The sequence below is a fragment of the Phocoena phocoena genome, chromosome 5 (genome assembly GCF_963924675.1).
Source record: "Phocoena phocoena chromosome 5, mPhoPho1.1, whole genome shotgun sequence".
Lineage (NCBI taxonomy): Eukaryota > Metazoa > Chordata > Mammalia > Artiodactyla > Phocoenidae > Phocoena > Phocoena phocoena.
The window spans coordinates 138,218,787-138,243,487 of record NC_089223.1 but is presented as its reverse complement, the minus strand read 5'-3'; the positions used below and the strand labels follow the sequence as shown (position 1 = coordinate 138,243,487).

The window sequence follows — 24,701 nt, the reverse complement described above, 5'->3', positions numbered from 1 at the left end:
CATGTGATATATACCTTCCTCCGTCTGACTCACTTCACTTATGATAGTCTCTAGGTCCATCCATGTTGCTGCAAATGGCATTATTTCCTTTTTTATGGGTGAGTAGTATTCCATTGTATACATGTACCACAGCTTCTTTATCCATGTCTCTTGATGGACTTTTAGGCTGCTTCCATGTCCTGCCTATTGTGAACAGTGCTGCTATGAGCACTGGGATGCACGCACCTTTTCTAACCATGGTTTTCTCTGGATAGATGCCCAGTAGTGGGACTGCTGGATCATACGGGAGTTCTCTTTTTAGTTTTTAAGGGACCCTCCATACTGTTCTCCACAGTGGCTGTACCAACTTACCTTCCCACCAGCAGTGTAGGAGGGGTCCCTTTTCTCCACGCCCTCTCCAGCATTTTGGCAAGTTGTGCGCAGAAAACAAATCGAGGTGAAGGGATAGGTTGTGTCTGGGGGTCTTACTGTCACCTGTGACCAGAGGATGACTTTCTGGAAGCAATACTTAAGCTGACAATCAGAAGACAGCTGAGCACACTCCGTGGGAAGAGTTTCCAGAATGAGGAAGGAGCCTGTGAGAAGTGTCCTCAGTGGGGTGCTGGGAGTGAGGAGTGAGGGAGGTCAAAGAAGGGCGAAGTCTAGACCCAGGGCCTGGGGGAGGCACACTCGAGAGCTTGGATGTTATTCTAAGTGGCATGGAAAGCCACTGGGGGACTTCCCTGGTGGCACAGTGGTTGGGAATCCGCCTGCCAATGCAGGGGACACGGGTTCGAGCCCTGGTCCAGGAAGATCTCACATGCCGCGGAGCAACGAAGCCCGTGCGCCACAACTACTGAGCCTGCACTCTAGAGCCCGCGAGCCACAACTACTGAGCCCGTGTGCCACAACTACTGAAGCCCGTGAGCCTCGAGCCCACGCTCCACAACAAGAGAAGCCACCGCAATGAGAAGCCCACGCACTGCAACCAAGAGTAGCCTCCGCTCGCCCCAACTACAGAAAGCCCATACACAGCAACGAAGACCCAGCACAGCCAAACAAAAAAAAGAAAGCCATTGAAGTTAAAGGCAGGGGATCAACATGACTTTTCTAACACTTTTAAAAGATCATTCTGCCTGGATGTGACGAGTCACCAGCAGGGGTAAGCTCACTGCTGGCTCCCAAGGACCAGGAGGGGGACACTGACCAGGGTGGGGAAGACTTGGGGAAGAGGGAAGATGCGAGCCCCTCTCGGGAGCAGCGCTCCCCAGGGGTGGGCGTTCACTCGGTGACTGATGCCTGGGCCCCGAGGGCCAGGTGTGGGGACAGTTGGCAAGCGTGGTGCCCCGCCAGGGCTGAGACGAGCAGGAAGTGCGGGGCTGGAAGGGCGATGTGCACAGAGGAGTCTGGAGGGAAGCGTTCCTTGGCTGCAAAATCCAACGCTGAACAAGGCACAGAAAGGATAAGCTGGAGCCTCCACAGCTGGCCCTCAGCAGAGCAACACGTGTCCTCTTGCCCACTGGCCAAGCTCCTCGCTGCAGGCTTCCAGCGGTATCATTATACTCACGGGGTTCTGAATATCTATTCACACCCTGCCATTTGATTAAAGCAGCATCTCACTACACCCTGTCTTTTAAAAAATGCATTCCTCTCAAGGGAAGGGCAGCTAAATTTTTCTAAAACAAACTTGGGGAAAGGAGAAGACTGATGACTTTTCCCATTTCCAGTCTCTTACGAGGGCGTGAAACAAAGAAGTCATGACTACATTGTCAAGAATTTGGTTTCCAGAACAAAGTTCCATCAAATTATCCTCTGCAGGAAATCAAGGCAATTTCTTGCCTCTGGAAAACTGTACCATAAGCCTCTTTGTCCTTCCTTCATAACTGAAGAGCAACCTTGGGGTGGGGGCACCTCTCCTGCCGCAGAAAGGAAGTGATGGAACGGAACTGCTCCGTGGTGGTTGCTGCCGGCTTGTGCCACCACAAGGAGCACGGGGCTCTGCAAGGGACTCGCATGTGGTGGGAGGTGCTATTGTCTCGGAGAGTGAGGGGACACTTGTCGACCCTTACCACGGCTTCTGATGTGGACGGGTGTCTCCGGAGCCCCGTTTTGGGGAGAGTCTCCTGTGGACGCAGCAGGTGCAGCTGCAGCTTGCCAAACAGGATCTACGACAAAAGCCATTTCACGTGATGAGCGGGTCCCGGATTTGAGAGGACCTGAACATCACTATAACAGAGTTAAAGCAACCGGCCAGAGGGGACACACCTGACTAGCTGTGACAAAATGCTTAGATTCTGATTCGGTACTTTTCTTAGATGTAAAGGCTTTGAAGTAATGAATCTCAATGTGAAAGACATGAACAAGTTACATACTTTTCAGATGATCACATAGAATAATGCTTATAAAATCAGAATAAATCTCCCTGTAACCCCTGAACAGGAAGTATATTTAATAAAAGAACTGAAATTTAGCTTTACCTCTCGAAGCTGATTACTGCTTGTTATAAGAAACTGTTCTCCTGCAACAAAATGGGCTTCTTGCTCCAGTTCCTTGAGACGAGACTATGAATGTGACAGACACAATGTTATTAATAGTTTTCACAACTTAAGATTATTTTTCTCAACATGAGATCTTGCAAGAATAAAAAATAATCTAAAATTTACCAAAATGGACATTACAGAATACATATTCTGACTCACGATGCAATACTCAGGCTCAGAATCACTCTCTTAAGTGCAGTGGACCCAAGGAAACAAACTTAAAGAAGTAAAAATAGTAAATAACACACCAAAATGAAGGAGGGAAAGAAGAAGGAATTCTCCAGCAACATTATGACAAGTAAACGGATCCAGCATCAAACCATAAACCTCAAAACTTCCGAAGTATCCCAAGGCAGAAGAGCTAGGACCAAACTGCATGGTGAATGCAGGACATTCCCTCCCAACAGAGGAGCAGCTGCGGCGGAAACAAGCAACAACGCTTTGAACAACCACACAAACTGGGGCACAGCCCAGGGCGAGGGGTGGGCGGCATGCAAGGCCCAGGTGGGAAAAGACAAAGGTACCTTATGAAACAGCTGATAAATACAGTGCTGGGCAGAGCAGTAGGACATGCTGAATCTATGAACCCCTCACCCCCTCACCATTTTGGCCAGAAGAAAAGTAGAACATGACCAGGACTTTTAAAAAATTATTATAGGGACTTCCCTGGTGGCGCAGTGGTTAAGAATCCACCTGCCAATGCAGGGGACATGGGTTTGAGCCCTGGTCTGGGAAGATCCCACATGCCGCGGAGCAACTAAGCCCATGAGCCACAACTACTGAGCCCACAAACCACAACTACTGAAGTCCACGCACCTAGAACCCGTGCTCCAAAACAAGAGAAGCCACAGCAATGAGAAGCCCATGCACCACAGCAAAGAGTAGCCCCTGCTCACTGCAACTAGAGAAAGCTCGCATGCAGCAACGAAGACCCAATGCAGCCAAAAATAAATAGATAGATTTACATGTTAAAAAAATATTATAAAAGAAAAGAGAGAGCAGAGTGTAAATCAACCAACTCTGAGGAAATATCATCTGCACTCTACCTTTACCGGACAAGAACTGCCTTTCGGCTGAAATACTGAAAGACGTTTACAAATAGGAGCAGGACAAGTATGATACAAAAAACTAGCACTAGGCAAAAAGAAGAACCCACAGACAATGCCCTCAGTTAAGGTATGCCAGAATTCTATAGTCAAGGGAACAAATGATGAAAAGAAAAGCAAGGAACAAAGCATGAAAAAACAGATAATGGGGACTTCCCTGGTGGTCCAGTGGCTAAGACTCCACACTCCCAATGCAGGGTGCACGGGTTTGATCCCTGGTCAGGGAACTAGATCCCACATGCCGCAACTAAGAATTCGCATGCTGCAACTAAGGAGCCCACCTGCCGCAACTAAGACCTGGCACAACCAAATAAATAAATAAAATGTTTTTTAAATGTGTTAAGTGGCTTTTTCTTATTGACAGGAGTTATCTGTAGAGTCTGCATATGAGTCTTTTATCACACGCATAGAAAGTACAATCAAAATCCCAGCTGGTTTTTAAAAAGTAGATCAGAGAATTTTATATGGAAATGCGAAGAACCTGGATTGAAAAATACCATGTGGAAGAACAAAGATGGAAGACTGTAGGATATCAAGACATATTATAAGCCTACAGTAACTAAGCCAGGGGAGTAGTAGCACAGGGACAGACACACAAAACAAAAAAACAGAAAAGAGTCCAGAAAAAACCCCACACGTACACAGTGACCTGATTTATGACAAAGACACTACTGTAATTCTTAGTGCAGGAAACAGTGGCACTTTTAATAAATTGTGCTTAACTGAATGGAAATCCATCTGGGAAAAATCTTAACTGTACTTTATACCATGCAGAAAAATTAATTTGAAGTGGAGGATAGGCTTAAAATAATACAGCTTATACAAGAAAACACAGGAGAATATCTTTACTAGAGGTCAGACAAAGAGTACTTAGCACACAAAAATTCTCAAACATTTAAGAAATGGTTCATTGGACTTCATGAAAATGAAGAAATTCTGTTCATCAAAGGACATAGCTATTGAGAGAGTAAAAAGACAAGCTGTAGACAAAGACAGGGCCAGACAGTAAATACTTCAGACTCTATGGGTCACATATGGTCTCTGTCACATATTCTTCTCTACTTTTGTTTGTTTTTTAAAAATTGTAACAACCACTCTTAATTTCAGGCCATATGAAAACAGGTCACAGGATGGATTTGGCCTATAGACCACTGTTTGTCAAACCCTGGACTGGGAGAAAGTACTTTCAATATATCTTACAAAGGACCCACATACAGAATATATAAACAATTCCTATAAGTAAATAAGAAAAAGCTGACATAAACTTTTAAATAGGCAAATCTTTGAAAAATTGGATCACAAAAAGAATATATCCAAAATACCATCAAGCATATGAAAAGGTGCTCACTATTATTACTTATCAGGGAAATGCAAATTAACTCCACAATAAAATGCGACTACAGACCCACCAGGATAGCTAAAGTGAAAAAGACTGACAGTACTGCGCTGGTGAGGATGTAGCAAATGGGACTAGAAAATGTTATAACCAATTTGAAGGGCTATTTGGAAGTACCTACTATCGCTAAATATACGCATACACTGTAACCCAGCAATTCCACTTCTGGATAGAAAACCAAGGGACAAGAGCTCTCTTATCCACCACAGGTTATAGTTACACCACATGAATAGTCGCAGCCACTGCAATCACAGTGCCCAACAATGGGAGAGGGTGTAAGGAAATTATGGCACCTTCTTACAATAGGTGCTACAAGCGATTTTTATTGGCATGCACTTCTGCTACATTCAACCAAATTGGTGAATCCCACAGATAGAATGTGAGCAAAAGGAGCCAGAAGCAAAGAGCCCATGCTGTGTGGTTTACATGAAGCTCAGAATCACCAAGGACAGGGTCAGATGAATGGCTATCTGGGGGTACAGACTGGGAGGGGACAGGAAGGAGACTTCCGGGTGCTGGAAATATTCTATACCTTGATCTGGATGGAGGTTACATGGATGTGTACATATATAAAAATACATCAAGCTGTACACTTAAGATTTGTACCAAGCAGATTCAGAGAAGATGGCAGAGTAGGAGGCACCTGTGAGGTGAGACTCCATCTCCCACCTGGACAGCAACTGCAGGGGAAGAACCCTCTGATGTAACCGTCTGGGAACTCTGGAGTCTGCTGATGGCTTCCAGGGGAAGCCTTGGATGGTAAACCGCAGTTCATTTTGGTCAGTTTCAGCTCTTGGTACCATAGAAGCTACCCACCCCACCTCCCCCAGACAGGAGGCTCGAGGCCAGGAGGCCATGCACCTGTTTCTGGAGCAGCCTGCCCACAGCCTGCAGGAACTGGTGGGGCAAAAAAGACCCTGTACAGATATTGGGGGCCTCTGCTCTGATCACTGATTGCTGCTTCTGATCACAGAGGTGCAGAAGAACAGGCCCGCAGCCATTGTTGTTGCACCTCCCCCATTATTGCAAGACCCTCTCCCTCCAGCTGAAGTGACTTCCAGGGGACTTAAAGGGCTAGTGCCTTTTTTAACCCCTCTGCATTTTTTGCTTTTTCTCCTTTGAAGCCAGATATTAAAGACAAGGACATTCAAAAATAACCTCACATACATGGGAAAAATTAGAAAGTGACCGTGCATGCCAAGGAAAAGGCTCAGAAAAGAACTGTGAAGACCTTAGGTTTATACTTTAGGTTGATCCTCAACACAGAGACAACCTACAGCAAATTTAAAAACCCAAGACAATAAACAGAAACAATAACACACAGAAAGAGCAAACTGTGGGAAAGGAGAGAATCTGATTTCCAGAGTTACCACATTATTAGATCCAAATGTCCAATGTTCAACAAAAATATCACAAGACAAACACAGAAACAGGAAAATATGGTGTATTCAAAGGAAAAAAAAAAACAGAAACTATCACTGAAAAAAAAGACCTAATGGCAGATATATACCAGACACCATTAAAACAACCATCTTAAAGATGTTCAAAGAACTAAAGAAAGGTGTGAAGAAAGTCAAGAAAACAATGTGTGAACAAAATAGAAATATTAATAAAGAGACAGAAAATGTAAAAAGAAACTAAAAAAGAAATTTTTGGAGCTGAAAAGTATGATAATTGAAATTAAAAAGTCACTTGAGGGTTCAAAGGGAGATCTGAGCAGGCAGAAGAAAGAATCAGTGAACTTGAAGAGAGAATAATGAAAATTATTGAGGCTGAGGAGCAGAAAGAATAAAATATTGAAGAAAAGTGAACAGAGCTTAAGGGTCCTGTGGGACACCATCAAGCAGACCAATACACACACTGTGGGAGCCCCAGAAGGAGAAGAGAAAGAAAAGGATAGCAAGAATATTTGAAGATATAATAGCTGAAAACCCCTCAAAAATTTTTTTACATCTTTATTGGAGTATAACTGCTTTACAATGTTCTGTTAGTTTCTGCTGTATAACGAAGTGAATCAGCTATATGTATCCATATATCCCCCATGCCCTCCTTCTTTTTTTAAATAAATTTATTTGTTTGTTTGTTTATTTATTTTTGGCTGTGTGGGGTCTTTGTTGCTGTGCGCAGGCTTTCTCTAGTTGTGCAAGTGGGGGCTACTCTTTGTTGTGGTGAACAGGATTCTAATCGTGGTGGCTTCTCTTGTTGCGGAGCACGGGCTCTAGGTGCAGAGGCTTCAGTAGTTGTGGCTCACGGGCTCTAAGGTGCAGGCTCAGTAGTTGTGGTGCATGGGCTTAGTTGCTCTGTGGCATGTGGGATCTTCTCATACCAGGGCTTGAACCCGTGTCCCCTGCATTGGCAGGCGGATTCTTAACTACTGCGCCACCAGGGAAGTGCCCTCCCTCTTGAGCCTCCCTCCCACCCTCCCTATCCCACCCTTCTAGGTGGTCACAAAGCACCAAGCTGACCTCCCTGTGCTACGCAGCTCCTTCCCACTAGCTACCTATTTCTTGCTGTGATTTATGTCATAGAGTGTTCTGCCTATGTTTTCTTCTAAGAGTTTTATAGTGTCTGGCCTTAACCCATTTTGAATTTATTTTTGTGTATGGTATTAGAGAGTGTTCTATTTTCATTCTTTTACATGTAGCTGTTCAGTTTTCCCAGCACCACTTATTGAAGAGGCTGTCTTTTCCCCACTGTATATTCTTGCCTCCTTTGTCAAAGATAAGGTGACCATATGTGTGTGGGTTTATCTCTGGGCTTTCTATCCTGTTCCATTGATCTATTATTTCTGTTTTTGTGCTAGTACCATACTGTCTTGATTACTGTAGCTTTGTAGTATAGTCTGAAGTCAGGGAGCCTGATTCTTCCAGCTCCGTTTTTCTTTCTCAAGATTGCTTTGGCTATTTGGGGTCTTCTGTGTTTCCATACAAATTGTAAACTTTTTTGTTCTAATTCTGTGAAAAATGCCCTTGGTAGTTTGATAGGGATTGCATTGAATCTGTAGATTGCTTTGGGTAGTATAGTCATTTTCACAATGTTGATTCTTCCAATCCAAGAACATGTTATATCTCTCCAACTGTTTGTGTCATCTTTGATTTCTTTCATCAGTGTCTTATAATTTTCTGCATACAGGTCTTTTGTCTCCTTAGGTAGGTTTATTCCTAGGTATTTTATTCTTTTTGTTGCAATGGTAAATGGGAGTGTTTCCTTAATTTCTCTTTCAGAATTTTCATCATTAGTGTATAGGAATGCAAGAGATTTCTGTGCATTAATTTTTTATCCTGCTACTTTACAAAATCCATTGATTAGCTCTAGTAGTTTTCTGGTAGAATCTTTAGAAAACTAAAGATGAAAACTCCTCAAATTTGATGAAATACATGAATACAAACATCGAAGAAGCTCAAAAACTTCAAGTAAGATGAACTCAAAGAGATGAACATGAAGACATAATATGATCAAACTTTCAAAAGACAATGACAAAAGAGAATTTTGAAAGCAATGAGAGAAAAGTGTCATCACATACAAGGGATCCTCAATAAGATTATCCTCAGATTTCTCATCAGAGACATTGGAGGCCAGAAGACAGTCGGTTAATATATTCAAAGTGCTAAAAGAAAAAACTGTAAACCCAAAATCCTTATCTGGCAAAACTGTCCTCCAAGAGTGAGAGAGAAATTAAGACATTCCCAGATAAACAAAAGCTGAGGGAGATGTGAACACTACACCTGCCCTGGAAGAAATGCTCAAAGAAGTCCTGCAAGGTGAAATGAAAGGACACTATACAGTAACCTAAAGCCAAATGAAGAAATAATGATCTCAATAAAGGTAAATACGTGAATTATAAAAGCCAGTATTATAATAATTTGTAACTATACTTTTTGTTTTCTATATGATTTAAGAAAAAAACAATTATGAGTATAAAAGCTAGTAGTACTGTAACTTTAGTTTGTGACTCCAAATCTTCCTTTCTACATAATTTTAAAAAATTATTAGTTTATATTTTGGGACCCACAATGTATAAAGATGTAATTTTGTGACATGAATAACTGGAAGTGGGGGGACAGAGCTGTAAAAGAGCACAGTTTTTGTATGTCATTGAAGTTAAGCTCATATAAATTCAAATTAGAGTGTTATAACTTTAGGGTGTTAGATGTCATCCCCATGGTAACCACAAAGAAAAAACTATAGAATATATACAAAAGGAAATGAGAAAGGAATTTAAACATTTCTACAAGAAATCAACTAAACACAAAGGAAGACAGTAATGCAGGAAATGAAGGACAAAAAAGCTATAAGGCATATAGAAAACAAATAGCAAAATGATAGAAGCAAGTCCTTCCTTATCAGTAATTAATTAAATGTAAATGGATTAACTCTCCAATTGAAAGACAGAGATTGGCAGAATGGATAAAAAACCATGGTACAACTATATGCTGTCTGCAAGAGACTCACTTTAAATTCAAAGAGACAAACAGGTTGAAATTGAAAGGATGGAAAAAGATATTCCATCCAAATATTAATGAAAACAGAGCAGGGATGGCTGTATTAATATCAGACAAAATAGAACTTAAATAAAAACTGGTTACAAGAGACAAAGGATGACATTATATTTTCAATACAGCAAGAAGATATAATATAAGCATTTACATACCTAATGACAGACCATTAAAATATATGAAGAAAAACTAACAGAAATGAAGGGAGAAATGGATAGTTCTACAGTAATAGTCAGGGACTTGAATACCTCACTCATGATAATGGATAGAACAACCAAACAGAAGGTAAGTAAGGAAATAAGAACTTAAGCAATGATAAACCAACTAGAGCTAATAGACATGTACATAACACTCTACCCAACAATAACATGTGCATGGGATATTCTTCTCAAGTGAACATGGGATGTTTTCCAAAATAGACTACATGCTAGGCCACTAATTAAGTCTCAAGAGATTTTAAAAGACAAATATCATAGAAAGTATCTTCTCTGACCACAGCAAGTTGAAGTTAGAAATCAATAACAAAAGGAAAACTAGAAAATTCACAAAATTGTATAAATTAAACAACACACTTTTAAACAACCAAAAGATCAAAGAAGAAATAAAAAGCAAATTTAGAAATTATTTAGAGATGGATGAAAACAAAACCACAACATACCTGCATATGGGATGCAGCAAAAGCAGTGCTAAGGAGGAAATTTATAGCTATAAATGCTTATATTAAAAAACAAGAAAAATCTGAACTCAATAACCTCACTTCACAACTTAAGGAACTAGAAAGAGAACAGACTAAACCCAAAGATAGCAGAGGAAGGAAATAATAAACATGAGAGCAGAGTTAAATGAAATCAAGAATATAAAAACAATAAAGAAAATCAATGAAACCAAAATTTGGTTCTTTGAAAAGATCAACAAAATTGACAAACCTTTAGCTAGCTAGACTAAGGAAAAAAGAAAAGGCTCAAATTACAAAAGTCAGAAATTTAAGTGAAAAATATTATTATCAGGGAATTTCCTAGCAGTCCAGTGTTTAGGGCTCCGCACTTTCACTGCCAAGGGCCTGGGTTCAATCCCTAGTCAGGGAACTAATCCCACAAGCCTCACAGTGAGGCCAAAAAAAAAAAAAGAAATTACTATCAATTTTACAGAAATAAAAAGGATTATCAGAGAGAACTATGAACAACTGTACACCAGCAGAATGGATAACCTAGATGAAACTTTGATTTTGCTTCTTTAAAGAATCCAAGAAACGTCACCAACTACAAGGGGCAATGTCAGTGGGTATCCATTAAACCATGCACACATCCACATGGAGAGTACCCAGATGTGACGCTTGTTTCAATCCTTTCAAAGCGTGGTACTCCCCTGCAGGAGTCAGAGATAGGAGGAACAGTGCCAACATCAGTCTGGGACAAACAAGGAAGGGAAGAAAAGGAAAGTCACCCGAGAACTGCCAAGGGGACCAACTCATCAGACAGGAGAGAGCTAACACATGCAAACAGTCTGACAGAAGAATGTACCCCAAGAAGTGCTGAAGTCCTCTTCATCTCTTCCTTGTTCACCTGAATGCTGTAGCTTTCCATCACTGTGATTCAAAACCAAAGCAGACAAAAATCTGTACTGCAGCAACAAATCATTTCTGAGAAAGACTGCAGTGCCAGGAGCAAGCCTCATCCCCCGATGAGGACCAAGATGACAGTGCGAGCTCGGCAGCGTCCATGAGGGTCAGTACTGGAGCCCAGCAATGGTGGCAGTGGGCATGGGGACACTCTGGATGGAGAGTCACCCCCGGCCACTCAGCTGCCATGCTGGGCGAGGCTCTGCTCTCCCAGGTGCCCAGCAGGACAGGGCGGGTCAGGGCCTAAGAGCAAAGGCAGAGCAGGGCCTGCAACAGTGCTTGCAGGGGGTTCTCACGAAGCAGAAGGGTCCATCACACCAGGACCAGGACAAGTGCTGACCTGGAAAACATCCAGACAGGCCTCCTCCCCCCACCACTGCTCTCAGGGCTGTGGGAGTCTGGCAGGCCACCTGCAGAACAGGCAGTACAGAAGCGATACCACGTGACCCAGATGTTAGAACCTTAGAGTCCTTCTAGCCCAAGAGGTGATGCGGTCCAATCCCTCTTGTTAGAGAAAGGGAAAGTTAAGGGCTCACTACCTCTTCGGTGCCCATATGATGCACTGCCCACCCCAAACTAAGTCAAGAGAAAACAGTCTTCCCAAAAGGTACAAAGAACTCTCTAGAAGGATGACTGGGCATCATCTTTAGGGTAACTTACCTGCCAAAATTGGTATCAGAGGAAGCTCCAAAGTACAAAACAGTTGCCATAAACCGTAAACCTGTTTCATAGGAAGAAATGACATCAGTGTTACTTTTAAACTATTATTTCTACCTGCGTTTGCTGAACAGCCTACTTAATTTCATTGAGCAACTCCTCTGGCGGGCATGGTTGGTTCCCCTATCCTCCTTCCTAATAAAATCCCTATTTTTGTCAAGTATCCTATTTTATTACCAAGCCCTAGTAGAGATATTCAGAAATACCTGGTAGGACAAGTCCCACTCCCACTTTTCTTTAATCTTTCTTATTTTTAAGTGTGATTTAGGTATTTGTGGACTTTTAGTCTCCCATTTTAATTTCAAAATAGGTTTTCTGAATTCCCAAAAATTTAACTAGAATTTTCCTTGATTTTGCCCAGACTTTATAAATTAACGTGGGGAGATGTGCACCACCTTCATCTACTCGGATCACCTCCCACGCTCTTTATCAGGGTTTCCATCTGAGAGCCCTCTGCCTCGTCTGTCCTTCTGCTGTGCCCTCACCTTCTCGGCTGCCCCTAGGACCCATCCTCTGTCCTGCTCTTGGCCCTGGAAGAAGGGTAGATACCCTCCAGGCCACATCAGCTGGGCTCGTTCCCTGCCCTCGGGCTGGTTTTGCCCATTCAGGGGCAGGAGGCGAGGGAAGCGGGTTTCCCCTGTGCCAGCCCACAGTGCACTTCTGGCCCCAGTCCTTGGCCTGCAGCCACCACTTCTGGCACCCAGCTCCTGGCCAGCAGCCCCCTGCAGGGCCACTGCTTTCCCAGGGTCCCTGTAACAGCCCACCCTTTGAGCCCAGGGGTGGAAAGCTTCCAGCCAGTGCCTGCCCTGCAGACTTCTCCGTCCCTTCTGGCCCCCTGACTCCTGCCCTTGCTGTGGTTCACAGTGCCTTCACTCAACCCTTCCTGACAGGTCCTTCAAATGACCTCTGCTTCCCAATGAGACTGAGTGGAGCTGTGTCCATCACTACTAACTGAAATAAACTCTTAGCTTTTACGTTAACTGCAGAGTTAGAAACATTCCAATTGAATTGAGTCTTTAAAAAAATGTTACAATTGTTGTCAACCTATAGAAAACATTTAAAAAATTTCAGGTCTTATCATCTGGACCGCCCTTCTATGAGTGATGCGCAGGTTCACTTGGCCTCAGAACCCCGTTTCGTGCACAAAGACACTGAGGGTACTGTTTCCTGTGAGCATGGTTGTGAATGAAAGACAGCCCTTGGACAGTGAAGTTACAATGAAATGCCTTGCCTTGAGCTGGGAACAAAGGCCCATCGTAAGTCCGTAGAGCACCCTCAGGTTCGCATGTACATTCTGATTCTTTAAAAGATCAAAAGAATTCAACATCAGGCACATTTGGCAGCAACGTTCGTCACACTCTAGGAAGCGGCAGTGTTTCCTCGGCAGAGAGCACACGTCTGGTGCCGCCACCCATCGCCTCAAGCAGAGCAGTTCCCACACTTCGGAAGATACTTTTCAGGCAAATTCAAGCTACCTATTGCTTCTTACTTTCTCCCCAACCCAGTTTTCCTCATTTTACAGGAAATGACCCACAAAGGAGCTAAGTGCCCAAGGTGCAAAGATCGCATGGTGGTAGAGACAGACCTGGCCCCTCGGCTTGCCCCTCTACCCACCGTGGGCGTCTGGGAGCCTGTGCCTCGCCCACACTCATCGCCGGTCCCCGTCCCAGACACACACAGAGACCCTGGGAGGTGGGCCAACAGGGTCTGTGTCCAGCTGACCAGGAGGGCGGCGGTGAGCCGCGGCCCCGACAGTCAGTCGAATTCTGCCCCCCTGCGCAGAGCCCTGCGTCCCTACTGCACCCCTCCTGCTGCCACACGGCCCCCCAGACTCCAGGCGCCCAGCCTCAGTTTAGAGACAGACACACCGCCAACCCCCGCCACGATGATCGGCGACTGGCTGTGCACCTCGCGTTTGTCTTGACGCCATCCCGGGTCTTGGCTCTCCCGGGAACCACTAGCTGGGAGGCACCACGAACACGTCCACGTGAACGCGTCGGCTGTGACTGGCAGACGGCCACCGCCCTGCTGCCTGAACGCGCCTCCCCGACGGCAGCGCTGAGCCGCGAGGCTTCCCCAGGACGGCTCGCACTCGGTGGCGGAGCTCTGGCCCCTCGCGGCTCAGCCCGGCCGCAGCTTGTCTCCCCACGGTCGTCATCTTCCTTCTCGCCACCCGAGGTCTCCCGCCTCCCGGACAGGAGCCGCACTCTCATGAGTCCTCACTGCTTCCCTGCTGCTCCTTGACCCGGACCGCGCTTTCCTTTCCCCTCCTTTCATACCACTGCTCCAGGGCAGCAGGAGACCCTGCAGAGCAACGGGCCGCCTTCCACCTCCAGCAGACGCATTGCTGCCCTGTTTAACAAGACACGAGCGGAAGTTCATCCCAGGCAGCCTCCTTCCCGCCTGGCGTGTGGAGGAGGGCCTCGGGCGAAGCTTCCCGGTGGGACCATAAGGCAACGGTGCGCGGGGAGCGACTGAGTCGCACAGCTCTGGGAGCAGCTGCTCGGCCTGGGTGAGGGGCTCCAACTTCTCGCCAGGGAGAAAACACACCCGCTGGAGCTGGTGCTTTGTTCCGTGCAGCCACTCCCATCCCTAACTTGCACGTGTGTATACTGGAAAGAAACTATACTTTAGAGTCAGAAATCCAAACTCTGAACTGAACCATGACCTTGGGCAAGGTGCGTGTACATGCACCCTTCTGCACCTGGGTTCTCCTCTGTAAACCTGGGCTAACACAGAGGCGGACAGCTCCCTCCTTCAGCAATGATATCTCGGCTTGTGTCAGGGGAAGTTCCCACTCCAGCAGCATGGATCTGGGGAGACTGCCAATCTCCACACCCTGCCTGCCCTGCCGAGGGGTGGACATGTGACACAGTCGTGGAAAGGAGACTCTAAGTGCTAAAGCTTTGAGTCTTGGACAAAAGTGACGTGTAGAGAAAATGATCACAGTTCATTGCTGGCCCCCGGCCCGTGGGCTCCTGCTGCCTGGGTCCCCAGACCCGCCTGACGCCTGTCTTCCCAAAGCCTGGTTCTGCTTTTCCTCTGAGGCTCTGAGCTACCCCACATTCCTCTGACAAATCTCTTTTTAAATTAAGGGAGACTGAGTTTCTGTATTTCCAACCCCAAGCCTCTATCTGACACAGATCCCTCCTCAACTGCGGGTCTGTAGGATCAAGCACCCCAAGCAGCGACCAGCCCCAGCTCAGCCCCGGCACGCAGGGCAGGCTCACATGGCCTCCTGTGTGGCCTTCTAGTCGTGCTTTTAACATGTGCCTGTTAACTTACACCCGGGAAGTCTGAACAGAGTGGCCTGATGGTGGCCGGCGCTGCTCCCGCTGGGACGCCTCCTCTGGCCCTGTTGTGCGGCCATGTCAAGTCTCCCTGTTGCTGGGCTCCGGGCAGGTTCCAGAGCTGCAAGCACCCGTGCTTCTCCAGACAGTGGTTCCTAACAACTGGGTGCATCTTGAAAGAGGTGGTCAGAGAGACAGACCTGGGCAGTCTTACAATTCTCCCCGCTGGGACTGAGGAGAGGCCTTCCCAGGCCTCAGCCACAGCAGCTGTGTCACCAGCATGAAGAATTTATAAACAAGCAGCTCTCTGCTCACAGAGCTGGCGACTCTCTGACACAAAGAATCCATTTAGAAGAACCACTCTTCGGATGGCACCTCCCAGGAACAGTTGACAGAAATCACCCATCTTTATTCAGTATCCTCTATCAGAAATGTCAGGGTAAACAGCATTTCTGCTGATTAAGTAAAAATGAATGTCAGCAATGTTCTTTTTACTACTGGACTGTCTATGAAGTAGAAGAAGTTCCTAGAGGAAAATTTGGGTTGTATTAAGGTTGATAAGCCTTATCTTAAAACAACTCACCACAGTCGCTCTTGAGGAATTTCCGTATGTGCTGTTCACCTTAACTGTGATGGAGTTTCCAAAGTATTTTGCCACTAAATCTTCAAAAGAGGGTGCAGCAACAGTAGGATCTATAAGCCATGCAGCAATTCTGGGATCCAGCCCTACAAAATCAGCAACTACAGAGAAAAAGATCATTTAATCATTCTAAGAAAAATGAATAGTTATATTTTCCCTGCTTTAACAAGGTTCTCAAGGTTCAAATTAATAATTACGGTACTACCATCCCCTCAAATCACAGACCTAAGTACCCAAGTGATGCTCCTTCCCTCCTAAAGAATGCTGAGCCTTTGATAAGAGTGGCCCCCACAAACCGGGTCCCACACAGCCAATCTCCATGGGGAATCCATCCCAAAGTAACTCTCTCAAAAATGTTGAAAGAGACAGAAGTCAGAATCCTCAGCCACACCCCTGCCTTCTCTTCCCAACTTTTCTCCCTGCTCTGGAGCCTCTCTCTGCCCCACACACCTCTCTTTTCAACCACACATGTCCCCGCGTCCACTCTTTCCAAGCCTCCCCTCCTCCACCCTCCTGCTGGGCTGCCTCCCAGGCCACCCCTAACCCTGCATCGGAGTGTCAGGAAAAAAGTCTCTCGAGTGAAGGAGGAGCGGTGGAGCTGCCTGAGCACACGGTGGCTGGTGGGCAGCGTACGCGAGGATGAAGATACCGGACATTCTGTTCAGTCACCCTGAGGTGAGGAAACCCTGTGAGACAGCTCGTGTGCTGCGCCATGATGTGTGAAAAGAGTGGTGGTAGAAGGCTGCCCGTGAGCCTGGGAGGCCACATCACCCCTTAAGTGTAGTTTCCTTGTCTGAAAACTGGGAGAAAAATCACTGTAAGTATCCACGGGACACATATGAAGGTGCTTTTCAAAAAATAAAAGTGATGGGGACTTCCCTGGTGGCACAGTGGATAAGACTCCATGCTCCCAAGGCAGGGGGTCCGGGTTCAATCCCTGGTCAGGGATCTAGATCCCACATGCATGCCACAACTAAGAAGCCCATGAGCCGCAACTAAGGAGCTGGCAAGCTTCAACTAAGGAGCCCGCCTGCCGCAACTGAGCCCACAAGCCGTAACTAAGGAGCCCGCTGCTGCAACTAAGACCTGGTGCAACCAAATTAAAAAAAAAAAAAAGAGCCCTATAAGAGTATGTCCTACTATTATTAAAAAAATAAAATAAAGTGATATTTGCTAAGTACATTTTAGTACCAGAGTATTTTAGACATGGAGAGGGGTTATAAAAGGATGGGGACTGATAAATTGAGACGTAAGTCTGAATCCTAAGTGACTGCTTTCTGAAGTTACTTTAACACTTTGAAGTGTGATTTACAAAAACAAGGACTCTGCCTTTAAATAAAACTGTAATCTTAGATTACATCACACTAAATATATTTTCTGGCACCTTTAAATCATAGTAGTCTAAGAGATTTATATTTACCAAAGCAGCCAGTATCATCACTTTGATGCGTGGGACGTCTCCTATGTTGGCAGATATGGAACTTGGGTTGACAGGAAGTCTGTATGCACTCTGGCTACTTGCCGCCCAAGTCAGCCCTCATGACTTCATGTAACCATGTCTGCCAACACTGACCGAGCCAGATTATTTCATTCTACTTGCCTTTTCAAAGCTGTAATGTTCCAAAATTAAGGGCCCTTATCAACATTTTTTTAATTATAATTTACTTTTTTAAAAACTTTTTTTTTTTTTTTTGCGGTACGCGGGCCTCTCACTGTTGTGGCCTCTCCTGTTGCGGAGCGCAGGCTCCGGACGTGCAGGCTCAGTGGCCATGGCTCACGGGCCTAGCCGCTCCACGGCATGTGGGATCTTCCCGGCCCAGGGCACGAACCCGTGTCCCCTGCATAGGCAAGCGTACTCTCAACCACTGCGCCACCAGGGAAGCCCTAAAAACATTTTTACTGGAGTATAATTGCTTTACATTGCTGTGTTAGTCGCTGCTGTATAACAAAGTGAATCAGCTATACATATAGATATATCCCCATATCCCCTCCCTCTTACATCCTCCTCCCACTCTCCCTATCTCACCCCTCTAGGTGGTCACAGAGCAGCAGCTGATCTCCCTGTGCTGTGCAGCTGCTTCCCACCAGCTATTTTACATCTGGTAGTGTATATATGTCAATGCCACTCTCTCACTTTGTCCCAGCTTACCCTTCCCCCTCCCTGTATCCTCAAGTCCATTCTCTAATTCTGTGTCTTTATTCCTGTCTGCCCCTTGGTTCTTCAGAACCTTTTTTAAAAAAATTATTCCATATATGTGTTAGCATAGGGTATTTGTTTTCTCTTTCTGACTTACTTCATTCTGTATGACAGACTCAAGGTCCATCCACCTCACTACAAATAACTCAATTTCATTTCTTTTTTTTTTTTTTTTTTTTTTGCGGTACGCGGGCCCCTCACTGTTGTGGCCTCTCCCGTTGCAGAGCACAGGCTCCGGACGCGCAGGCTCAGCAGCCACAGCTCACGGGCCCAGCCACTCTGCGGCATGTGGGATCTTCCCAACCGGGGCATGAACCCGTGCCCCCTGCATCGGCAGGCGGACTCTCAACCACTGCACCACCAGGGAAGCCCAATTACATTTCTTTTTATGGCTGAGTAATATTCCATTGTATATATGTGCCAATCTTCTTTATCCATTCATCTGTCGATGGACACTTAAGTTGCTTCCATGTCCTGCCTATTGTAAATAGTGCTGCAGTGAACATTGGGGTACATGTCTCTTTTTGAATTATGGTTTTCTCAGGGTATATGCCCAGTAGTGGGACTGCTGGGTCATGTGGTAGTTCTATTTTTACTTTTATAAGGAACCTCCGTACTGTTCTCCGTAGTGGCTGTATCAATTTACATTCCCACCAACAATGCAGGAGGGTTCCCTTTTCTCCACACCCTCTCCAGCACTTATTGTTTGTAGATTTTTTGCTAATGGCCATTCTGACTGGTGTGAGGTGATACCTCATTGTAGTTTTGATTTGCATTTCTCTAATGATTAGTGATGTTGAGCATCCTTTCATGTGTTTGTTGGCAATCTGTATGTCTTCTTTGGAGAAATGTCTATTTAGGTCTTACACCCATTTGGGGACTGGGTTGTTTGTTTTTTTGCTATTGAGCTGCATGAGCTGCTTGTATATTTTGAAGATTAATCCTTTGTCAGTTGCTTCATTTGCAAATATTTTCTCCCATTCTGAGGGTTGTCTTTTCACCTTGTTTATGGTTTCCTTTGCTTTGCAAAAGCTTTGAAGTTTCATTAGGTCCCATTTGTTTATTTTTGTTTTTATTTCCATTTCTCTAGGAGGTGGGTCAAAAAGGATCTTGCTGTGATTTATGTCATAGAGTGTTCTGCCTATGTTTTCCTCTAAGAGTTTGATAGTGTCTGGCCTTACATTTAGGTCTTTAATCCACTTTGAGTTTATTTTTGTGTGTGGTATTAGGGTGTGTTCTAATTTCATTCTTTTACATGTAGCTGTCCAGCTTTCCCAGCACCACTTATTGAAGAGGCTGTCTTTTCTCCATTGTATATCCTTGCCTCCTTTATCAAAGATAAAGTGACCATATGTTTGTGGGTTTATCTCTGGGCTTTCTATCCTGTTCCATTGATCTATATTTCTGTTTTTGTGCCAGTACCATACTGTCTTGATTACTGTAGCTTTGTAGTATAGTCTGAAGTCAGGGAGCCTGATTCTTCCAGCTCCGTTTTTCTTTCTCAAGATTCCTTTGGCTATTTGGGGTCTTTTGTGTTTCCATACAAATTGTAAAATTTTTTGTTCTAATTCTGTGAAAAATGCCCTTGGTAGTTTGATAGGGATTGCACTGAATCTGTAGATTGCTTTGGGTAGTAGAGTCATTTTCTACAATGTTGATTCTTCCAATCCAAGAACATAGTATATCTCTCCATCTGTTTGTATCATCTTTGATTTCTTTCATCAGTGTCATAGTTTTCTGCATACAGGTCTGTTGTCTCTTTAGGTAAGTTTGTTCCTAGGTATTTTATTCTTTTTGTTGCAGTGGTAAACGGGAGTGTTTCCTTTATTTCACTTTCATATTTTTCATCATTAGTGTATAGGAATGCAAGAGATTTCTGTGCATTAATTTTGTATCCTGCTACTTTGCCAAATTCATTGATTAGCTCTAGTAGTTTTCTGGTGGCATCTTTAGGATTCTTTATGTATAGTATCATGTCATCTGCAAACAGTGAGAGTCTTACTTCTTCTTTTCCCATTTGTATTCCTTTTATTTCTTTTTCTTCTCTGACTGCCGTGGCTTGGACTTCCAAAACTATGTTGAATAATAGTGGTAAGAATGGGCAACCTTGTCTTGTTCCTGATCTTAGTGGAAATGGTTTCAGTTTTTAACCACTGAGAACAATGTTGGCTGTGGGTTTGTCATATATGGCCTTTATTATGTTGAGGTAAGTTCCCTCTATGCTTACTTTCTGGATAGTTTTTATCATCAATGGGTGTTGAATTTTGTCGAAAGCTTTTTCTGCATCTATTGAGATTATCATATGGTTTTTATCCTTCAATTTGTTAATATGGTGTATCACATGGATTGATTTTCATATATTGAAGAATCCTTGCATTCCTGGGATAAACCCCACTTGATCACGGTGTATGATCCTTTTAATGTGCTGCTGGATTCTGTTTGCTAGTATTTTGTTCAGTGATATTGGCCTGTAGTTTTCTTTTTTTGTAATTCTGTTGATTTGAGTCTTCTCCCTTTTTTTTTTTTTTGATGAGTCTGGCTAATGGTTTATCAATTTTGTTTATCTTTGGAAAGAACCAGCTTTTAGTTTTATTGATCTTTGCTATCATTTCCTTCATTTCTTTTTCATTTACTTCTGATCTGATCTTTATGAATTCTTTCCTTCTGCTAACTTTGGGGATTTTTTTGTCCTTCTTTCTCTAATTGCTTTAGGTGTAAGGTTAGGTTATTTGAGATTTTTCTTGTTACTTGCGGTAGGATTGTATTGATAAACTTCCCTCTTAGAACTGCTTTTGCTGCATCCCATAGGTTTTGAGCCATTGTGTTTTCATTGTCATTTGTTTCTAGGTATTTTTTTTTATTTCCTCTCTGATTTCTTCAGTCATCTCTTGGTTATTTAGTAGCATATTGTTTAGCCTCCATGTGTTCGTATTTTTTACAGTTTTTTTTCCTGTAATTGATATCCAGTCTTATAGCATTGGTGTCAGAAAAGATACTTGATATGATTTCAATTTTCTTAAATTCACCAAGGCTTGATTTGTGACCCAAGATATGATCTATCCTGGAGAATGTTTCGTGAGCACTTGAGTAGAAAGTGTATTGTCGTTTTTGGATGTAATGTCCTATAAATATCAACTAAGTCCATCTTGTTTAAAGTATCATTTAAAGCTTGTGTTTTCTTATTTATTTTCATTTTGGTTGATCTCTCCATTGGTGAAAGTAGGGTATTAAAGTCCCCTACTATTATTGTGTTACTGTTGATTTCCCCTTTTATGGCTGATAGCATTTGCCTTATGTATTGAGGGCCCCTATGTTGGGTGCATAGATATTTACAATTGTTATATCTTCTTGGATTGATCCCTTGATCATTATGTAGTGTCCTTCTTTGTCTCTTGTAATCATCTTTATTTTAAACTCTATTTTGTTTGATATGAGAATTGCTACTCCAGCTTTCTTTTGATTTCCATTTGCATGCAATATCTTTTTCCATCCCCTCACTTTCAGTCTGTCTGTGTCCCTAGGTCTGAAGTGGGTCTCTTATAGACAGTATATATGTATGGGTCTAGTTTTTGTATCTATTCAGCCAGTCTGTGTCTTTTGGTTGGAGCATTTAATCCACTTACATTTAAGGTAATTATCGATAAGTATGTTCCTATTACCATTTTCTTAATTGTTTTGGGTTTGTTATGGTAGGTCTTTTCCTTCTCTTGTGTTTCCTGCCTAGAGGAGTTCCTTTAGCATTTGTTGTAAAGCTGGTTTGGTGGTGCTGAATTCTCTTCACTTTTGCTTGTCTGTAAAGGTTTTAATTTCTCCGTCAAATCTAAATGAGATCCTTGCTGGCTAGAGTAATCTTGGTTGTAGGTTTTTACCTTTCATCACTTTAAATATGTCCTGCCACTCCCTTCTGGCTTGCAGAGCTTCTGCTGACAGATCAGCTGTTAACATTATGGGGATTCCCTTGTATGTTATTTGTTGCTTTTCCCTTGCTGCTTTTAAATTTTTTTCTTTGTATTTAATTTTTGATAGTTTGATTAATATGTGCCTTGGCATGTTTCTCCTTGGATTTATCCTGTATGGGTCTCTCTGCACTTCCTGGACTTGATTGACTATTTCCTTTCCCATATTAGGGAAATTTTCAACTATAATCTCTTCAAATATTTTCTCAGTCCTTCTTTTTCTCTTCTTCTTCTGGGACCCCTATAATTCGAATACTGGTGCATTTAATGTTGTCCCAGAGGTCTCTGAGACTGTCCTCAATTCTTTTTTTTTTTTTTTTTTTTTTGCGATACTCGGGCCTCTCACTGCTGTGGCCTCTCCCGTTGTGGAGCACAGGCTCCGGACGCGCAGGCTCAGCGGCCATGGCTCACAGGCCCAGCCGCTACCGCAGCATGTGGGATCTTCCCGGACCGGGGCACGAACCCATGTCCCCTGCATCGGCAGGCGGACTCTCAACCACTGCGCCACCAGGGAAGCCCTGTCCTCAATTCTTTTCATTCTTTTTTCTTTATTCTGCTCTGTGGTAGTTATTTCCGCTATTTTATCTTCCAGGTCACTTTTCCATTCTTCTGCCTCAGTTATTCTGCTATTGATTCCTTCTAGAGAATTTTTAATTTCATTTATTGTGTTGTCCATCATTGTTTGTTTGCTCTTTAGTTCTTCTACGTCCTTGCTAAACGTTTCTTGCATTTTGTCCATTCTATTTCCAAGATTTTGGATCAGCTTTACTATCATTACTCTGAATTCTTTTTCAGGTAGACTGCCTATTTCCTCTTCATTTGTTTGGTCTGGTGGGTTTTGACCTTGCTCCTTCATCTGCTGCGTATTTCTCTGTCTTCTCATTTTGCTTAACTTACTGTGTTTGGGGTCTCCTTTTCGCAGGCTGCAGGTTTGTAGTTCCCGTTGTTTTTGGTGTCTGCCCCCAGTGGGTAAGGTTGGTTCAGTGGGTTGTGTAGGCTTCCTGGTGGAGGGGACTGGTGCCTGTGTTCTGGTGGATGAAGCTGGATCTTGTCTTTCCGGTGGGCAGGACCGTGTCCGGTGGTGTGTTTTGGGGTTTCCGTGAACTTAGTATGAGTTTAGGCAGCCTCTCTGCTAATGGGTGGGGCTGTGTTCCTGTCTTCCTAGTTGTTTGGCAGAGGGTGTCCAGCATTGGAGCTTGCTGGTTGTTGAGTGGAACCGGGTCTTAGCTTTGAGATGGAGATCTCTGGGAGAGCTCTCACCAATTGACATTACCTGGAGCCAGGAGGTCTCTGGTGGCCCAATGTCCTAAACTCGGCTCTCCTACCTCAGAGGCTCAGGCCTGACACCCAGCTGGAGCACCAAGACCCTGTCAGCCACATGGCATCTTGATCCCCAAGAGAGCTGCTCACTGGATGCACCACCACAGTGGGGATCCAAGGGGCTCGCTGGGAACATGAAATGATGCCACTGCTCAGCCTCAGGCACCGGAGGGGTGACCTGGGTGCTCCAGGGGCACCGTCCAGGGCAGGGCGAGAAGAACTCCCGCTCAACATATATTTTTGAAAAATCTGTGGGGAAGTTCTGACAGCACTGGAGTGGTCTGGGGGCTGGTCCCTATAAACTCTTATAACTAATAAACTGAAGTCACCAGGACAAGCCTCACACTGGGGAGAATGGCAGTAACTGAAAAAAAAATGCCAACAAAACAGATTTTAAATGAGCTAAGAAAAATTAAGAGAATGATAGAAGTTATGAAAAACAAAGAACTCAGAATTAGAAATACTTAAGAGATTAGGTGGCTTAGTAAAAGAAAAGCTTAATGAAGAAATGAAAGAATTCAGGAAAGCAAAGTAAAACAAAACAAAACAAAATTTCTGAAATAAAAACTAAACTGGCAATATACAAAAGCAAATAAGTGCAATAGATAATGCTGTAAGTATTTTTATATTTAAAAAAAGTTTTTTTAAACTTTTTCCTTTTTAAAAAAAATCTATTTATTTATTTATTTTTGGCTGCTTTGGGTCTTCGTTGCTGCGTGTGGGCTTTCTCTAGCTGCGGCAAGTGGGGGCTACTCTTCATTGTGGTGTGCGGGCTTCTCATTGTGGTGGCTTTTCTTGTTGAGGAGCACAGGCTCTAGGCACGCAGCCTTCAGTAGCTGTGGCACGTGGGCTCAGTAGTTGTGGCACATGGGCTTAGTTGCTCCATGGCATGTGGGATCTTCCCGGACCAGGGTTCGAATCCATGTCCCCTGCATTGGCAGGTGGATTATTAACCACTGTGCCACCAGGGAAGTTCCTAAATTTATTTTCATTTTTTAAAATTTTTGGCCACACCATGTGGCTTGTAGGATTTCAGTTCCCTGACCAGGGAATGAACCTGGGCCATGGCAGTGAAAGTGCCGAATCCTAACCACTAGAACACCATGGAACTCCCTTAAGTTTTCTTAAAATGAAGCTGGGAAAGAGGAAATTTTTTTAAATTAAAAAATGAAGAGACTGAAAATGGATTCTAGGTAAAGTGATAAATAGGAAAGATGGAGAAGATTCAACATATGAAGTCACAATAACAATTCAAACATCACAGAAAAGATAAACAAACAGACATTATGTATTTCCTGACAGAAGGACACAACACCACTCGGAGTTAGGGTCAGGACTGTGAAGCAGTCTTGCACTCCCAAAATCTAGTCTGAATCTGATCAAGCCACTGAATCTCATTGCCAATTTACAAGAAATAGAAGAGAGAGAACATGCTAAATGCCAAGA

General features: G+C 43.9%; 1 protein-coding gene across 1 annotated transcript in view; it reads right to left on the bottom strand.

Annotated features, from left to right (window-relative positions):
* POLN (DNA polymerase nu) overlaps positions 1-24,701 on the bottom strand; it is a 159,419-nt gene that overhangs the window by 107,080 nt on the left and 27,638 nt on the right. The window contains exons 6-11 of the mRNA XM_065877293.1: positions 15,726-15,883; positions 13,084-13,152; positions 11,796-11,856; positions 11,038-11,102; positions 2,457-2,540; positions 2,049-2,144 (exon numbers count right to left, since the gene is read on the bottom strand). Of these exons, the coding sequence (XP_065733365.1) occupies positions 2,049-2,144; positions 2,457-2,540; positions 11,038-11,102; positions 11,796-11,856; positions 13,084-13,152; positions 15,726-15,883 (533 nt within the window). The remainder of the gene's footprint in view (positions 1-2,048; positions 2,145-2,456; positions 2,541-11,037; positions 11,103-11,795; positions 11,857-13,083; positions 13,153-15,725; positions 15,884-24,701) is intronic.